General features: G+C 38.0%; 1 protein-coding gene across 7 annotated transcripts in view; it reads right to left on the minus strand.

The window, feature by feature from the left end:
* Window positions 1-18,866, minus strand: part of PCSK5 (proprotein convertase subtilisin/kexin type 5) — a 463,699-nt gene that overhangs the window by 202,786 nt on the left and 242,047 nt on the right. For 4 of the 7 annotated variants that reach the window (XR_004272619.1, XM_032290888.1, XM_032290887.1 and 1 more), the window contains exon 10: window positions 17,835-17,938. Coding sequence is in view for 5 of the 7 variants with exons in the window: in XM_032290888.1 (XP_032146779.1) it covers window positions 17,835-17,938 (104 nt within the window). In the remaining 2 variants the exon portion in view is untranslated. Of the gene's footprint in view, window positions 1-11,419; window positions 13,564-17,834; window positions 17,939-18,866 lie in introns of those variants that run through there. The other 3 variants (XR_004272620.1, XM_032290890.1, XM_032290892.1) reach the window with 3 other exon arrangements.

An 18,866-nucleotide genomic window follows, 5' to 3' on the forward strand; every position in this document is an offset into this window, starting at 1 on the left:
CAAGATCTACAGTAACGTAAGGTAACCTGAGGGGAAAGTGCATATGTGGATTGTGCTTTCAGGCACGGGTAGGATTTAGGTGGAGACGAAGGTAGCACTCCCAGAACTGGCCATCTTGGTTAGATAATTCTTTGTGTGATTCATTGAGGCACCCAGGAAACCAGCACCCTTGGAGTCTGGAATGAAGGATCAGCAGGGGAAAGGGAGAGTGGTAAGTATCCCGGAAATAGAGGGTGAGACCAGACTGCAGGAGAACTCAAAGACAACCACGATTACTGGGTTGCCATCAATCAAGTTGTTGCTATTCTCATCTACCTAGAAGTAAACTATCAGAATAAAAGGTAGTTACCCAAATTCCTGTCTTGAGGAGGACTGCTTGATCTGTGGGCTGGGTAGAAATTTGGAACTAGAGATCAAAGAGCTGCCTGCAGCTGTTGCAGTCCTAGCACCTTTGGATTCTTTGATCCTCAGTGTGCTGAACCACCTGCTCTGAAGTAACTGCTCCCATCAGGGATCCTATGCCTCCTGCACCTACTAATTAAACCAGGCCAAATGTGCAGGACAGGAGGACGGCATGCACCTGAGAGGACTCGAGACGCTTTCCCGTAGCCACATCCCGCATGCATAATGTAAACACTTCAGTACTGCTTTTTAAATGTAAAAAGAAACAGCTAAATATGAAATCAAAAGGAAGCTTCCTAAGGGAGAAAGAAAAAGTGGGAAGTGATACTTTTGAGTCTCATGTTGTCAGTTTCACACCTAAATATCTGACAGCAGAAAGCCAGAATGCTCCCAGAATCACCTACTTCTTCCTCTGCCTTATTGCCTTCCTCCGCTATCTCTTCAGTGTGCAGTGTTTTACATTTCAGTGCAAAAGGTGCATGAGCTTCTTAGAGAGAGAATCAGAACTATAGTTACAATGCTTTCTTCTGTCATTCAGTGCAAAATGCAGACTCCCATGGGGTAGGAAAACGGAGCAGCCGGCACCTGTGTTCTGCTGCCTGGTTTGTTTTTATTTTTCCCTTGCTCTTCCTAAAATCTCAGGCTCTAGTAACAACTCCAGCCAGATCCAAACATGCCAGCCGTCACCAGTGCTACTGAGAACTTGCACATGGAAAGTTTCCAGATACCGTCTCCTGGGTCTGCACTTCAAAGCTTCTCTTGAGGATGGGTTTGGTCAGCAGCTGTACGTAGTCAGACAGGATCATCAATACAGACTAAGGAAAAGGAGTTTAGGAAAATGCTGCTGAGCCCCTCTTCTCCATGTACGACGTACTTCATTATACACATATGGGAATATAATGTTTATATATGCATACACAGTTTATTATATTCTATATGAACATATAGAAACATATTTATAACTATTTGTTTCATTTGCAGAGTTAAAACGAGGAGATATGTCTGCCTTCTGTCAAGAGCCTCTTTCCATTTTAAGAAAAGAAAAAAGTGTCAAATTATTTTCTTATTTTCTTCTGACCATCTTCATTTATTTGCCCCCAGCATGGTTACAATAAGCAAGTAATTTGCTTAAGGTAATTGACAAGTATTTCTTGAAAAGGAGTAGGAAAATTATTATACCACTTTGGGAAGACCCAGCCATGTAACACACAGCATACCCAGATTCTATTTTTGCTTGTTTTTAAGAATGATTGTCTGGACAAAGATGAGAACAAGATAAAAAGTGTACTACAAGGGCCTTTGGGTAAAGGCTAGTTGAAGATTAGATTGACCATATGTCAGTTCCCCAACCTAGATCTTCTTGATGTAAAACTTGAGCAAACAATGAATGAAATGGGATTTTGATTAGCTGGCAGCCAAAATTCCTATTTGTGGATTATTTACATATTATTTTTAGATAATTCTTCATTTAATTTTCCTTTAGTTTTGCTTTGCTTTTCCCTTAAGTTCTCATAAGATAAGGGAGTAGAAAATTTAGTTGACATTTATTTCAAGTGAGTGCCCGTTTACTCATGGTTAATAGTAATTACAAAGATTTGGTTATTTCATCTGTCTACACATCTATCAGCTCACCTCACAAGGAGCCTTCACCCACTGTTGGAGGTGATGATGGCAAAGAACAAAGAAAAATTATTCTTTGTCACTGGGAATGTCACCATCTCACCGGGAAGAAAGTTATCACATATCCTTCTCAGTTTCTGGCACTATGTTAGGCTTCTCGTGAACATTCCCTTTCATTTTCATAAAACTCAAATACTTTTTAAGCTTAATGGATATTAACAGGGAAATTTCTGTAAAATTTATGTTAAGGGGGTTGAGCACAGTGGCTCATGCCTGTAATCCCAGCACTTCGGGAGGCCGAGGCGGGCATATCACTAAGTCAAGAGTTCGAGACCAGCCTGGTCAAAATGGTGAAATCCCATTTCTACGAAAAATGCAAAAATTAGCTGCGCATGGTAGCGGGCACCTGTAATCCTAGCTACTCAGGAGGCTGAGGCAGGAGAATCATTTGAACCTGGGAGGCAGAGACTGCAGTGAGCCGAGATTGCACAAATGCACTCCAGCCCGGGTGACCGTGTGAGACTATGTCTCAAAAAAAAAAAACAATTTTTGTTTTATGAGAAGCAAGCCATTACTGTGAACTGGATGTTCTTTTAGAAGAAATAAGGCCCTTAAATCCTTCAGTAAGATTTGGGTTCATGGAGAGATGGTAATGAGACCCGGATATTTGGAACAGTGACATTTTCAAGGAAGCTGTGTGGGACTGGAATGCATGGCTGGATTTACTCTGGAGGCAATGACTGCCAATGATCAAGGAAATGAGATAATTGATATTCTAGAATGATTAATCTGGGATTTGTTATACAGGATATCAGAGGCAGAAGGACTGAGGCAGGGAACCTACTGCCACGGTGCAGAGATCATAAACCAGGCTATGGAAAGGGTGAATGACATAAGAGATCAGGTAAGGAAGGAGCAATGGAATTTGCAACTAAAACTGGAGGCGATCAAGGAGTCAAGAACAGGGTGATGGACAGAAGGGTAACCCCGACAACAGAGGCCAGCTTTGGGGAGAAGTTGTTTTGTGAAAGATGACTGATTGCTTCTGTTTTAGAAGTTCTCAGCTGTAAATGACATAGAGCCTTGTGCAGAGATTCTAGGATGACGTCAATGTTGAAGACATAGAACTGAAACTCTTTAGTGAAGACATATTTGTAACTGAAAAGGCAGGTATGTAAAAGAAAAGCAGTGGCATTAAGAGGATGGGACAGGAGAGGAGGCGGGGGGCGGGAGGGAGAGAGAGAGAGAGAGAGAGAGATATGAGAGAGATATTGATTCCCTCCTTCCATCTCTAAGAAACAGACCTCAGGGAATGGCTAAGGTTTAAGAAAGGGAGAAAGGAGTAAGTAACAGCCAAAGAAGAAGGGTTATATATTTGCATCATTAAAAAAAAAAGATCGAGTCTCGGTTGATCTAGAGCATGAATCCTAGAGAAAGACAAGAAGTCCTCTGATTTGGCAAGCAGGAGATGGGTCAAAGTTGTAGAATGATTTCCTGTCAAGGGTAGAAGCAGAAAAAATAAAAGTAGAAATGATTGTAGCAAAATTGCAAGGAATTACAGAGGGACTAATGAACAGCAGGGAAATGGACGCAGCTAATTCAGACTACTTGCTGGGAATTTTTAGTTTTGAAAGAAGGGATGGAACTAAGGCAGCAGAATGGAAAAGTTTTTTTTTTTTCTTCTTCTCTCTCCTTTAAGAGTGATACAAAGTTTGAAAGCATAGGGTCATGGTCCAACAGATAGAAAAAGAGAATGAATGTGGCTAGGACCAATTGGTTCAGAAACTGACAAGAGAGATGTTTGGGGAAAACCTTTCACAACTTCCTTATTGAAACAGCAAGAAAAACATAATTTGAGAGGGTGTTTTTTTTTTCACTTATTCTAGGGATGGCACTTTATTCTTCTAAGGAAGGCACTTCCAGATGCACAGGAGAGAAGGTAATTCATTACATATGGTGGGTGACTTAGGACAGTGGTCCTCAAACTTCCATACACATCAGAATCTCTCAGGACTTGTTGAAGCACACGCTGCTCAGTCCCAATGATTCAGGGGTTTTGAGGTAAGGCCCAGAATGGGAACGTCTAACATGCTCTCAGGTGGTGCTGGTGTATTGTTGGTCTGGGCCCCACACTTTGAGAACCACTTACTTAGGTTACTGGGGATGGCATCTCGTGTTAAATAGGTTAATTAGGCTAACATAGGAAGCATAGGGCTGAGACTCTAGACATGATTCTCAAATACCCCTTCTCTCATACCAGGAGCAAAAGAAATGAGAATTGACTGCACAGTATATAATGTCAGTAGCTTTTTATATGGTTATCCCAAACATTTCTGCTTCTCTTACAAAAACATTTTGAGAAGACAAAAGTTCTCTTAATTAACCCAGACTGACATTATCACACACTTCAGGGACAGATTGGTCTAGATACTTCCTTCTTTGAATGCACATTACTTAAGGTGTTAAGTACATATGGCATTGTTAGGATAGAATCAGGGTTTGACTGAGTTGAGATGAAAAATCATGCTCAGTGTACAAAGATGAAAATAGAAAATACACTGAAGTGTCTCTCTCTGAATCCTACTGCCCCTACAACTGAAGCACATTTAATGTATTGAGCATGCTTCTCAAAATGAGAGGCAGAGAGGAAATATTACAGAGGAGGCAAAATTCATATCTGACAGACGTATTTTATTACACATTAGCTAATAAAATCTTCGCAACAATCTTATTAGCAAGATAATATTATTCACATTTTCTAGCTGAAGAAACTAGGTTTCATGAACATGAAAAGAACTTGCACAAAGTCACAGAAACTCAAGCTCGAGTCTTCAGAATGTCTTTCTACTATATATTCATCCATTGATTACTGTGGTCTACAAGACATACAGTATTTCTTTCCACTAAGATCTCAGATCAATCATAATCCTCAGAATAACCTTGCAAAGTAATAAAGGGGAAAAAGATTTGAGGAAATTGTCTACATAACTTTGTCTTTTCCAAGTCAACTGCACAAAGGACTGCTCTCATCTTCAAAACTTCTTAACTCATTAAAACATGTGCAAGAGAAAAAGAATATGTTGGGCTTGGAAGTTTAATATCTGGCCCATAACACTTTCCCCCATTCTTGCTGAGAAATAACCTTCTTCAGTCATTTCTATTAGGGATTTTCTGTGAGTGTGAAGATATTAATATGGAAAAGATACTTTATATTCATGCTTTGCCTATTTTTTTTTTATTAGAGCTAACCAGGCACACCCAGATGGAAGAATGACATTGAGTATCAAAGAGCAACTTCCCATTTGTTAACATCCAGCAGTAATCACAATAGCTTTCTTTTTGGCTCTTCCAAGGATGACTCCAGAAATTTCAGGGCATACTGTATCTTCTGGTATAGCACCATAAAATGAAGCCCATCGAAGCCATTATCGGGATGTGTGGTAGAAGTTTAATCGCTTTGAAATGCCAAACGCTAGCAAGATGTGAGCATGTGTAAAGAGTCTGAATTGAGATTCTAAGAAGAAATAAGAAGAAGAATCTGGATCTATTTATTTTCCAGATGTATCCAGATGGATTCTGCAAAGCAACTGCCTCGAGTGTCACTCTATACTGCTAGATGCGGTGGCCTTGAGAAGTCATGCATAGAACCAGGGTAGGATTTCGAATTTTTGAATTTGGTTTGTATTACAGACATTGGCACCATCATAAAGATCTCTCTAGCTAACAAAATAGGATAGGCTAAGCCAACTTTACTAGAACTGAATTTGGAAAAGATATAATCATAAGCCCCCTTTCTTCTTATTTGGATCATCTTATTGATCCTCAACTAGCTTCCACAGTGCCCACTTACCACGGTCTCAGTGTGGTCACAGCAACTTAGAGCCCTTTGTCCCTGAAGTGGGATATGAAACTGGTAATGCAGTGTGTGCTCGGAATATCTGATGCCAGAGTCCAAACTGATATGCATGTATTAATTTCAATAAGAGAGTTTCTCCTGTTTACCTCTTCCAAGGATGACTTCATGCTATGTGACTGCAATTCAGTGGGGATTTTAGGCTTCTAAGATGCACAGTTTTCCCTTTTGCATTTAAAGCTCTATTCCTTGTTAGAAAAAGTGAGCTAGGGGGAGAGTATTTTAACAAGACACGTTGATGATAATCAGGGAAGACTTCAAATGAAGCCTTTTCACCACTGCTCTGGGCTCATGTGTCCTACCTATGCCAATACGTACATGGACTCTAACCCAAATATGAATCTTCTACTGGAACTCAAATGAAAGAATCATACATTTGAATTTGTGAAGCTTCAATCATTTTTGCTGAATGTAAAAAAAAAAGGACCTGAAAAGAATTATAGATTTGTGCTTAGCACTTATGCTCACTTAAGATTCTGAGATTTTACTTCAAACTTTGTTTAGAGAGCTGGTGATAAAGAGAGTGATGAAATAGTCACAGATATTGCAATTTTTTTTTTTTTGAGACAAAGTCTTGGTGTCACCCAGACTGGAGTGTAGTGGCAATCTCAGCTCACTGCAACCTCTGCCTCCTGGGTTTAAGCAATTCTCCTGCCTCAGCTTCCCAAGTAGCTGGGATTACAGGTGCTTGCCACCATGCCCAGCTAATTTTTGTATTTTTAGTAGAGATGGGGTTTCATCATGTTGGCCAGGCTGGTCTCAAACTCCTGAACTTGTGATCCACCCACCTTGGTCTCCCAAAATGCTGAGATTACAGGTGTGAGCCACCACGCCCTGCCAGATATTGCAAAATTTTATTTGACACTCTAGTAACACTGAGTGACTTTGCTAATGAAGAAACAGGTTCTGTGGATATCAAGACTGAAGCAATGGCTGCAGTTTAAAATGAACAGAACCATCTCTGGATGCATACCTCTTAAAACATGCCTGTGCCTTTGATCGCTCTGGAAGAAATCACGACACAATTCCACGCAACTGGGATCCCCATGTGGGACTTATGTTGATCAGAGAAAGGTACTTCTTTCCTTAAGGGGGACATCATCCCCCTGCAGGCTCATTCCTCAGTGACTGCATCCAAGGCCAGATTTTGGTCCCCACCCACTCAACCTTTCAGTTTGGCTCCCTTGTGCAGTTAACAACCTATGCAACCAAGTGTGGCAGCTCTGTCAAACAATCATAGACATTTCTCACGTTTTTGGCTATCTTCTCGGATTATTTCATGCTATGTGACTGCAATTCAGTGGGGATTTTAGGTTTCTAAGATGCACAGTACTGTGCTTTGGAACAAAGCTGGATACAAATCTTCTGCCTTGGCTGTAAAGATACTTCTGAGGGTAAAACATGAAAAGCAGCAGGAGATTTCCTGACAAAACCAACCCACATAGTATATTAAGAAAGCATATACATTGTAACCTCTGGTGGGTTCAGAAAAACAATACCGCTCTTTAAGATTATTGCAAATTCTAAGTTGGCTTCAGGCTGAGAAAAAGAATATTAATACAGTACTTGGAAAGAGGAAAAGTCATTCATAAACCCTAAGTGCTCCTATCATTCTGTCTGCATAACAGGCATACGGCAAATCAAGATGCCCACCGCAATTATGTATACTTGCGTTCTTTAAATGTTTGTGAGGTTATATGGCAAACACAAAGACTACAATTGTATGCTAAAACGAAATTCAAATACAGGAAGTCAGGTGGCTTTTTGGACGTCATGGTGAGCAATAACAACCAGAGAAAAGACTTTGGTCAAAAGAAATTTGTGAAGGCTTCTCAAAGCACAATTACTGACCTGACATTTTTCAAGAAGCAATCTCGGCACCACGCCCTTTGCTCAGGGTTTATTAAAAAGTCATTTCAGAAAGCATTTCTTTCTCTTCTTAAAAAAAAAAAGGTGGAGGAGAGATGTAGCAAAGATGATTATATATCCCAACTCTATAACTTTCCTCATTTAGAAGGAGGCCAAGAGATGATAAAAAATTTCGCTGAATGTCGCAGTCTTAAGGTCATGAATACATAATTGCATACTAAGATGATATAAAATGATCACTGCAAGACAATTTCCTTTCATTTCAACCAGTCAATTTGTTACATACATGCCATTTTCTAAGATATGTCATAGGAACAATGGATTCACACCATCAGTTTAAGAAATAATATTCTTTTTGACATCAGACTATAGCAACTTGAATCAACTTGCTTGAAAGTCATTACTATTATCTAGCTCACTTTATCAAATCACCGCAGTGGCTCCAAAATGTTTTTCAAATCAAATGAGAACTCCTAATTCTAGGATTCAAGTAGCTTTGCTTTTGATTTTTTTTTACATTACTTTCCTCATCACACTGTATCTGTCCCTTTTGCACACTGGGCCCTCTCTTTTGCCCCTTTCCCTGATCTGTTGCCTTCACCATAGCTGTCTCCTCCAGGTATAATTTCCAGTCCCCGGGAAACACAAACAAAAGAAGATACTTGTTTAAACTTAAAGAAACTGGCCAGATGTGGTGGCTCACGCCTGTAATCCCAGCACTTTGGGAGGCCAAGGTGGGCAGATCACAAGGTCAGGAGTTCCAGACCAGCCTGGCCACAATGCTGAAACCCTGTCTCTACTAAAAATACAAAAAATTAGCCAGGCGTGGTGGCATGTGCCTGTAATCCCAGCTACTTGGGAGGCTGAGGCAGAGAACTGCTTGAACCTGGGAGGCAGAGGTTGCAGTGAGCTGAGATTGCACCACTGCACCCCAGCCTGGGCGACAATGCAAGACTCTGTCTCAAAAAAAAAAAAAATTAAAAAAAGGAAAAAAGCAAACTATAGTATTCCAGATAAGCTTGGTTCCCCAACTTTTGGTAATCCTCAAGTTCTCAAACACCCTCCACCCTCTCACTGTATTTATTTATGTTTTATTTAGGCTAGGCATATGACATTAATATAATTCATAATCATTGGCAGATTATACTTTTTCCAACACTTCTGAGCCCAAGTACTGTTTATTGAAATCCAAGCAATCTTATAAAAAAGGGAAAACAAATAAGAAGGTTAATGATTTATCCAGAACCACCAACTAAAATCGCTGACAATATGAAATGAAAACAATAGCCTAAATTAGCTTTGGAAGAAATCACGACAGAATTCCATGCAACGGGGATGCCCATGTGGGCCTTCTGTCAATTAGAGAAAGGTACCTAATGACTACAAAGATGAGAAAACACGTGTCATGAGAGATGTGACTACAATGTAGTGAGTCTAATATTTGAAAGTGATAGTGGACCAAATTTCATTTCTAAGGTGCAAATTCCATGTTAACGGGTATAGCGCTATACACACCCACATCTGTATCTCTATATAAAATATGCTGAATTCTTATCTTACAAAACTCTGAACAGAATATTAACTGAATATGTTATATTACAATACATGACATATAGCTCATAATTTTACTTAAGTACATACTATGAACAAAGAGAGGCATTACATTCTTTATACGATACTATGTTCCTCATTCTTCCCTTTGCCCACTCTACCCCAGCTAGGATGGCTTCCTTGCTTTTCTTTGAACAGGTTTTGTACGTGCTATTCACCTTGCCTGAAATGCTCTATGTTTAATTAGCCACTTAGATTGTCCCTTTACTCTTCAGGGTCTCTGTTCAAATTCAAGATGACTTTTCTAATATTTAAAAATTATGATTTGTCCACATAAAAATATGTGTATAACTATTTGGAGCAGTTGTACTCATACTAACCTGGAACCAGAAACAATAAAATGTTCCATGAAAAAGTGAATGGGCATAGACATTGTGGTATATTCATACAGTGGAATGCTAAGTAGCAATAACAGAGAATTAATGCCTGATATACTTTAAAAAATGTAAAACATTACTTATTTTATTGTTTTTAACTTTGATTTTAGGTTTAGGAGCACATATGAAGGTTTGCTATATAGGTAAACTCATGTCACAGGGCTTGGTTGTACAGATTATTTCATTACCCAGGTATTAAGCCCAGTATCCAATAGTTATTGTTCCTGCTCCTCTTCCTCCTCCTCCCACCCTCCCCTGTCAAGTAGACCCCAGTGGGTGTTGTTCCTTCTTTGTGTTCACAAGTTCTCATCGTTTAGCTCCCATTTATCAGTGAGAACATGTGGTATTTGGTTTTCTGTGCCTGGGTTAGTTTGCTAAGGATAATGGCCTCCAGCTCCATCCACATTCTTTCAAAGACTCGGTCTCATTCTTTTTTATGGTGAGAATGCCTGACTTAACAACACAGATGAATCTCGAAAATCTTACATGGCAAGAAAGAAGCTGGTTTCAAACAATTCAATTTATATGAAAGGCTACAAAAGACAATCTAGTCTATAGGACAGAAAGTAGATCAGTGGTTGCCGGGGTAGGAGGAGGGTAGAGGGTGAGGAAGGAGCACAGAATGACTCTTTAGGGTGACAGAGGTTTCTATACCTCAATGGTGGCGATGGTCACATGGATGTATGCATGTGTTAAAACTCACTGAACTGTACACATAAAATAGTGTTTTTTATTGTATGTAAATTTACCTCAATAAAGTTGATTAAGAATGTATGACGATTACCAGACATACTGTATAAAGCTGGGATTGGGATTCACTTCCAGGTTGTTGGACTCTGAAGCCCATTCTGTGAACCACTGAGTTCAGAGCTGAGTGAATTTTTTTGTTTTAAATAAATACAAAACCTCAAATAAGAAAATGATTGTTGAATTTTAAAATAGCCTGTAAAAGAATGTAGAGGGGTGTGTGTGTGTGTGCGCGCACGCGTGCGTGAGTGGATGTATGTGTACTTTGCTAAGACTGTCTTGACTTAAATCATTTTTGGGCATCTTATTTTGGAAATGGATTCAGAACCCAATTATGAGTGGTTCAATTTCATTACTTTATAGTCAAAATACACTTTTGGACTGACATCATTCTCTATAATCCCAAGCTTAGAGCTTGATGACATATATCTTTGCCTAAAATATCAACCATAACCACAAAATATTAAGAGTTGCTGTTATTAAAAATAGTCAAAGTCATGTGCTAAAAGAAGAGTCTTACAAATACCTAAGTAAAGTCCAGCCTCATTAGAATTAGAGATTTGAATTTCTTCAGGTGGTTACACAAATGAGATGTCTACTTTCTCTTAAATGTAGATACTTTTACACATTGTTAAAAATCATACTTTCAACTCACAGATTTATACTGTATATCAATTACTAGAGTTGATAGGCTGTTGACAGGTTACAATCAGCTCAGATTTCTATCATTAGTTCCTATGTCAAAGCAATTAATTACAACTTTAAAGATTTAGTAGGTTGAACTTAAGGTGACATTTAAACATTGAAATTAATTTGCAAAACAGAATTTAAGTATAGTTGCATTATCATTGATATACGATTAATGGATAAAAAACTTTGGTGACATATTAATAATCATTTTATTATAAAGCCCTTGATATATTTTCTCTAGCCCACTCCAGGTAATTGAATTAATTTTCAATCCCCCCAAAAACATTCTAATTCACATTACAGTTCCATGTCTTTATTCACATTTCAAGGAGTGGAAATCTTCATGTATAAAAATATATTTTTAAGGCTCTTTTTGTTTGGTATTTTCCATTTTCAAAGCAGTTTTCATTGAATTCATTCTTCTCATTATGTTTAGTATTAGCTATCCACATTTCATAAAAACCAAGGTGCAAAAACCTTAATTGGCTTCCTCAAAGGCCACAGAAAATACCACTAATAGGCTTTCTACTTGAATTTAAAGGCCCTTAAGATTTTGGCAAAATCACAAAACCACTCCAAACATAGTTCTCTTCATTAACTAATTATATCTTATATAGAGATAACAGGCAAATAGTGCAACCATCATTTTAATTCTATTTTGCGAATGGATTTTCAGTGTGAAACCACATGCATTTAAAACTGACAGAGATGAAAGGGCAAAACAAAATGAAACCCCCACAAGTCTAACAAACCTAATGCCATCATTCAGTCAAGGACAGGCATAGAGAAAACAACACTTTCCATTTGTAGAAAATATTTTTGAGCATCACATATTTGGTAGGTATGAGTTGAACATTCTGATGAGACAAGAGGACATTTTGGATATAAGACTCCAGATTAAGCCACAATTAAGCAGAGTTTCCTATCAGGACTTCTATATTCCCATGGAGATGTTTGGGTAAATCATCTACCAGACAAAAGAATAAAGGTAAAATTCCTAAATTCTGTGTGATTCACTTTCTTTTTTTTTTTTTTTTTTGGCAAATGAGCTAGAAGCTCATCTGTACAATGGCCAATAAACACAAACATAAAAGGGTTTCAGTCAACAAATATGAAATAGGTATACCTTCACAGTGCACAATGGTAGAAAACATAGAATCTTAAAAAAATATATTAGGTGGCATTTCCAGGGAGCACATTTTATTAGGTGGAATCAAGTGTATTTACTTCCCTCTGTCTTTTCAAGTAGGAAGGGCCTTATTTCTGCAAGTGGGATCAAGACTGGAGTCAACTGACTGAGTCTAATACCACCTCTGACACTGACCAGATGAATAACATTTCACTTCAACCTTTCTTCAAAACCACGATGTATAGATGACCAATTAAAGTATATTATGTAACTTAAGTCATAGCTACCAACAGCGTATCAGCGTAGCAGGTAGTGAAGATGGTATACTATTTGTACAGTGAAATAATAAAGTAAAATGAAACTTTACTTTTTCAAATGGTAACACATCAGAAATCACTTTATATTCAAAACAAAACTCAAAAACACATTTCAAAACCCTTCGTTTTGATTGAACACAGAGCATGCTTAATAGGTTCAGCACTTCTAATTCTTTTAAATAAGTGTTACAAACTGAAAGCAAGACAGGTAGGTATTAAAAATATATTGGAACATCTTAAGATTATCAACCCTACCAGTGGAAATAAAATGACGGCAATTAAAAGTAACACAGGTTATTAAAAGTTAAGGCCTCGGAGGCTAAGTCATGTTAGACTGTCAATTGTTTCCCCACGGTGGGTAATCAGTTAGAAATTAAAAAAAATCTAGTAGTTTAGTTGTGGTCAAAGAAAGAGTCAGTGGGGATGGGGGAGGTTTCAGCAACATGCTGGTAGAAAAAAAGAGACTTACATAGTCTGGGAGGGCAGTGAAATGGAAGGCGTGGTAACCTCTCTCACTTAGTTGTCATTTTTTGATTTTCAATGACATTTTTTTCATTCTTTCGCCTAGTAAAGATGACAGAAGGTCCTAATTTATTATCTGACGTCTATTCCTGTTCCTAGATTTAAGAGAGTTTAACTGTATACAGTCATATAATCCAATATAAACACTTTGAAAAAAAAAAAAACAAAAAAAAAAACTAGATCACTGATGTTGCTTGCATTCAATTATAATTAGAACTGCACACCCAAACCAAAGATGAGGACTCAGGGGCAAGAATCAGCCTGCACATCTCAGGCACTGGGGGGAGAGAAGGTCGGTAGATAATGCAGTTTCCTCAGATTATAGCAGCAAAAGGGAGGAGATCACAAGAAAGAGCTAACTTCTTCCTGAAATGATACAAGCCACGGGTTATGAAACATGCCTGAATTAAAGTCGTCCGCATGGCTCTATGGATCTGCATATACTCTACACCCAAATGGAGCTGGTCAAAACACCCATCAGACACCACAGAAGACACACTCCATAGCAGATGACCTCTGATTTTGACATTAACCTGAATTTTAGACGATAAGAGAAGGATCACCAATATTTATCTAATGTGACCTGGCAGATTGTTGGGGCTTGACTGAAGAAAATTAGGTGGAGGGTAAATTTTTGTTTCTGCATGTAAGTTATACCAGGGCAGGCCAGATTAGTAAACGTCATGGTGTCCCTGACGTTTCTTCCCCTCATCCCCTAACTTTCTGGGCTTCAACATGTGCTGGGTTGGCATGCTGAAGGTGCTCATGAAATATTGGTAAATAAATAAAGAGATAACATCCATTAAATTCCAGGAAGAAAAACCACCTGGAATGGCAAAAACCTTCACTTTTATGGCTAATTCGTATGTTTTAAGGAACACAAAGGAGAATTAAAAAGAAGAGAAAGAAAACAAAACAGAAAGCCTTTTTATAAGCAGAAAGGGAAGGGATCAAGAGAGGAAAGAAATAATATTAACAAAATCCCAAACAACTTAATGCCAAAGACACCTCCGAGCATTGCAAACATTGGTCAGGAGCAAAATACTAGAATTTGGATTTCAGCTCTCTAGTGGCAGAATATCACATCTGTTCATCTGGTCTAAGGCAAGTAATTTCCTATTCTTATGGGGAATCTAAAGAAGATTCTTTGATAGGTACATGATATTTGTTCCATTTAATTAAAAAAAAAATCTCTGAAGGAGGTTTAAAGTGAAAAGCTGTTGTCTAAAACTTAGCTAGGATTATTCACAAGATGAGCAAGGCAAAACAATGTTTAGTCAGTTTCCATAGGTATATATTCATCGGGTTTATTCTGAAAAGCTAATCTACTGGAAAAGATATTTTAATTATACTATAAGAGATTTTTATTATTATTTAAGAAGCAGCAGGACAGAATAATCTTAGCTTGATTAAAATTATTGAAAATTAAGGTACATTAGCATAAGAATGTTTGTATGTGGCTTCCCTCTCTGTGAGGTCATCTCATTATAGGGTCATTTACAGAGTGCTTTTATAAGGAGGGCACAGAAAAAGGAGAAGAAAGTTCTCTGTCCCTCGCTCATCAGTGAGCAACTCCAGGGTAATCCCACTCTCTGAGAAACAGAGATGAGTCATCAGAGAGCCACATTCTTTAATTGTCAAGGCCAGCTTCCTAGCCTGAATGAGAAACTGTCCAAGCCAGCAGCTGCTTCAGGAGGAGGATCCCTGTTCCAGTCCATAACACATGTGGGTACGGACAGATCAAGTCTGCCTTCAGGAGGGCAGCACAGAAGTCTAGTTTGTATATCATCTAGCCCTGCTGTCTGCCTAGGATGTAGGACATGGGAGTATATCTGAAGGAATGTAAGGAGGTTGTATAAAATGGATTTGGTAGGGTTTTGGCAGAGGCTATTCATTGGGGTGTTGGCTTTCCTGAGGTTATCAGTGATAACACAGACTGTCAAGTCTAATGATGTCCGAACTCCGAAACTGAGTTGTTTGCTACTGTAAGTGGCTTCTGCTTTACCTGACGAGAAAGAAATTCTGATGGGGCACTGATGTCCCTATTACTGACAGTTACCTATAGAGCAATTTTTGAAACTGCTCTCATATTTCTTTTTTAAACACTCTTCGAACAAGTTATTGATAAATTACTCAACACTGGGACACAAAAGCAAGCCCAAGGAAGAACAGGTGTTTTCAGCTTCGTTTCATGCACATATTTCACTCAGTGTTAGGACTGAGTTGGGTGGGACAAAGGAGGGCACCCAAGACCACAGGTTTCTATAGGCAGGCAATTTCCGTTTTCTCCAGTCTATGGAGAAACGTGACTATGGATTCCTGCTAAGCAAGACCTGCAAAGCTGGCTGACCTAATTTAAATACAAGCCCTTGTTGAGCTCTTGTTGTGGGAACCTTTTCTAAGCATTAGCTCTTTTTTGTTCTTTCCAGTTGCTATTTCATAAAAAGTCATACCATCTGTCCGCAGTCCTAGTGCCCTGTATTCTCCACTTCCCCAAAGCATGCTGCTTCCCCTGCTAGCCTCTGCCTCAATCACATTTATCTGTGGGACTCTAGGGAGGGAATGGTAATGTTTAGAGCAGAGACGAAAATGACTCTGTTTTTTAAAGTCATCTTATTATGATCCTGTTTAGATGAAATATGGGACTTGCTATCAACAAAATTACAAAACAATCCCACTGGGAGCCCAGCCCATTCAGAAGAATTCATCTGTGAAAAAGTGAACTTTAATTGTTACTCTTGGCAGCCATCTAAGAGAAGAGTGAAATATTATACTAAATATTGCCACGTGCAATAGTAAAACACCATTTCCTCCTTGCCAGAAGCAGTGCACAGCCCCCTTCAGATTCAGGTTTGGGTCTGGTGATTTAGTCTAAATTCTGTTTCCCTCTCTCCTAAACCAACAGAGGTTTTCAAAAGAGCTGCATTTTTGTTAGAATCATTTGCTCTTTTTAAATTGCCAAAAAGGAATAAGTAAAACTAAGCCATTTATTTGGGTTAAAGTTTCCTCAGCTTCATGGAGGTTAACATCCTTAGTCTGTGATCCTTCTACTAAGAAGTTCATCCCAGCTTTCAACCAGCCAAGGTTATGTGTCAGCCCCTTCTCTCCCCTGCAGCCTCATGGATTTATATCGTAGGAGCTGGGAGCATGTGGAAGCTAATCAAAATGAAACATACATATGGCAAATTGCACCCTGGATTTTCTGGAACAACTCAAATTTTAAATAATTTTGATGTCCATACAATTACAACTTTGGGATCAAATGTCTTGATTTGGGCTTCAGAGAATGGAACGCCAACAGGTATTCACAACTGTAGATTAAAAGTTCATTGAACACTGCTGCATTATATAGTTTACATGCATGGAAAGGTGTTTGATAATATTCCAAAGCAGAGAAATATTCTTTTCCTAAACATAGAGTGAAGCCTTCAATGAAGATATTAATCAAAGAACTATTGATGTGGCACTGGTTAGCTAGGATATTTATAGGTTTTGTTTTAGCATGAGTCTATAATAAATCATTTTCAAATAATTTAAAAAATACATTCTGGCAGAAATATTTGCATATATTGGTCATATAAGGAAATAGATAAGGATATATTAAGATGATATGTAAGGTATGATATGTAGATAATATTACTTAGCATCCGAAATGTTTAAATTATTAGGGCCCTTAAAAATTAAATGACTTGCTCATGACCATGTTACCGATGGCTTGACCATCAGAACTTCAATTTTTAAGTAGATGTGCCCTATGCTATGAAACACTGTATTTCATCCATACAGATATATGATGATTCTAAGATTATTTGGGAATATGTTTTAAGTCTGCAGACATAAACAAATTAATCTTTGTTATAATTTAGATTAATGAATTACAAGTTTATTATAACAGGTCACTTACAACTTGAGTAAATATACTAAACTTTAGGATATATGTTTTATACAGCTGTTTTATTTGTATTATAACATAATTACCTATGACAACAAATAGAATGGCTACTGTTAATAAGAATTTGAGAACTATGATCTGTATTAGCCATGGGAAAATATTCAGTACTTGTTACATATTGTGCACAATTGCATAAGGACTGGACATTATAAAGATTCATCAGAATTTTTAGTTTATATAAAGTCACATTTCTTAGAATTATTGCCTGTTTTTCTGTTTGTGGAAGATTTTCAAACAAACAAAAACAAAATTTGTAGAATGCATGGCCTTAGCAACAAACAGGGCTACAGTAAATGAACAATACATATCAGTTATTATTTAAGTGGAAGTAGTCCTATAGATGGTGAGGATTTTTAAAATACATTATTATAAATATCACTTAGATATTCAATGACAGCAAATAATAAACTAATCAGGGGTCCATAGGTCGACTCTATGTGGGAGTTGGTAGATCTTTTAAAAAAACTGACCTATGATGTGGGAAGGCCAAAGAAATCTGCCTTATCTGTGTAGTTTTAACTTAAAAAAAATCAATCTGCCTTTTATTTACTAAAAGATCGAGCTCTTTGTGTGTCAGCACAAAATTTAAAGTTTCGTTTAAGGGGCTCTATTTCCTGCTCTCCATTTAAAATGGGGGAAAAATAAAAATATTTTGCCTGTGACAGAATATGAAAGAAGTTCTCACCCTTAAAACCAGCAGCATTGGTTTTCCAGTCATTAGCGTTCAAATGTCCCGCACGGGAAGTCCTGACAATAACATGCTGTACGTCTCTCCAGGTCAGAAACGGACTGGGGAAAGACAAGGTAAGAATCATTGTACCAAAAAAAAAAAAAGATGGGGGAAGCAGAGAGTCACAAGCAAATTAAAAAAGCAAAATCAAGATGGCAAGGTACTAAAAACAAAGGGTCAGAGATTTGGGTTTGGGATAACCAAATGCCAAATGCCGCTCTTGTTCTCAACATGGAGAAGTGACATTAGTCTGTGGGAGGCAGAAAATGTAACCTTGAACTGAAGAAATAATAAGACTGTAGTCAGGGTAGCTTAGTTTTTAAAAGGGTGAGTGTTTCCAGTTTCCTCAACAAAATGGCTGCCCACTATGGCGCTGTCATCCTTTGTATAAAAGCTTGCATCATCATCAGAAGATTACAGTAAGCTCAAATCAAAACAGAAGGCCTCTGGAACATTCCTTCTTGAATCATCAAATAGTTAGGTAATTGAGTTGCAATTTACCAAAAGACCTTAGCAATGTTTAACCTTCCACACATATATATGTGGGCTATGGAAAAATCTCAATGAAACAGCATCCTAATTTTCAGCATTTTTAAGGACGAGAATATGTACAGAACCCAAAGACTGGCTCCAAGGCACAGACAGCTCTAACAGTATTCTTAATTTACAATGGGTAGTTGTTATACTGTGTTATTAGATACCTAGTTTTTATGGCTACTAGCACTGAAGAGTACAAAAGAGACTACTGAGTAGGATACACTTTCATTGGAGAACTGCAATGATAATCATAAACACACGGAAAACAAATCCAAGCACATACACAAAGACTTTTATTCCCTTTCACAGACTATGTATATACTCGAAGGCGTTTGGCTTAGCACATGCATGCAATTCTAATCAGGATACTTATTCAATTCAGTCTTGAACTCTGAGGTGCGCTGATCTTTCACTTAACTAGGGAATACGGCAATTTTCATGCAATGTGTG

This window comes from Sapajus apella, unplaced genomic scaffold, assembly GCF_009761245.1.
Source record: "Sapajus apella isolate SASKATOON/1434 unplaced genomic scaffold, GSC_monkey_1.0 scaffold24, whole genome shotgun sequence".
Lineage (NCBI taxonomy): Eukaryota > Metazoa > Chordata > Mammalia > Primates > Cebidae > Sapajus > Sapajus apella.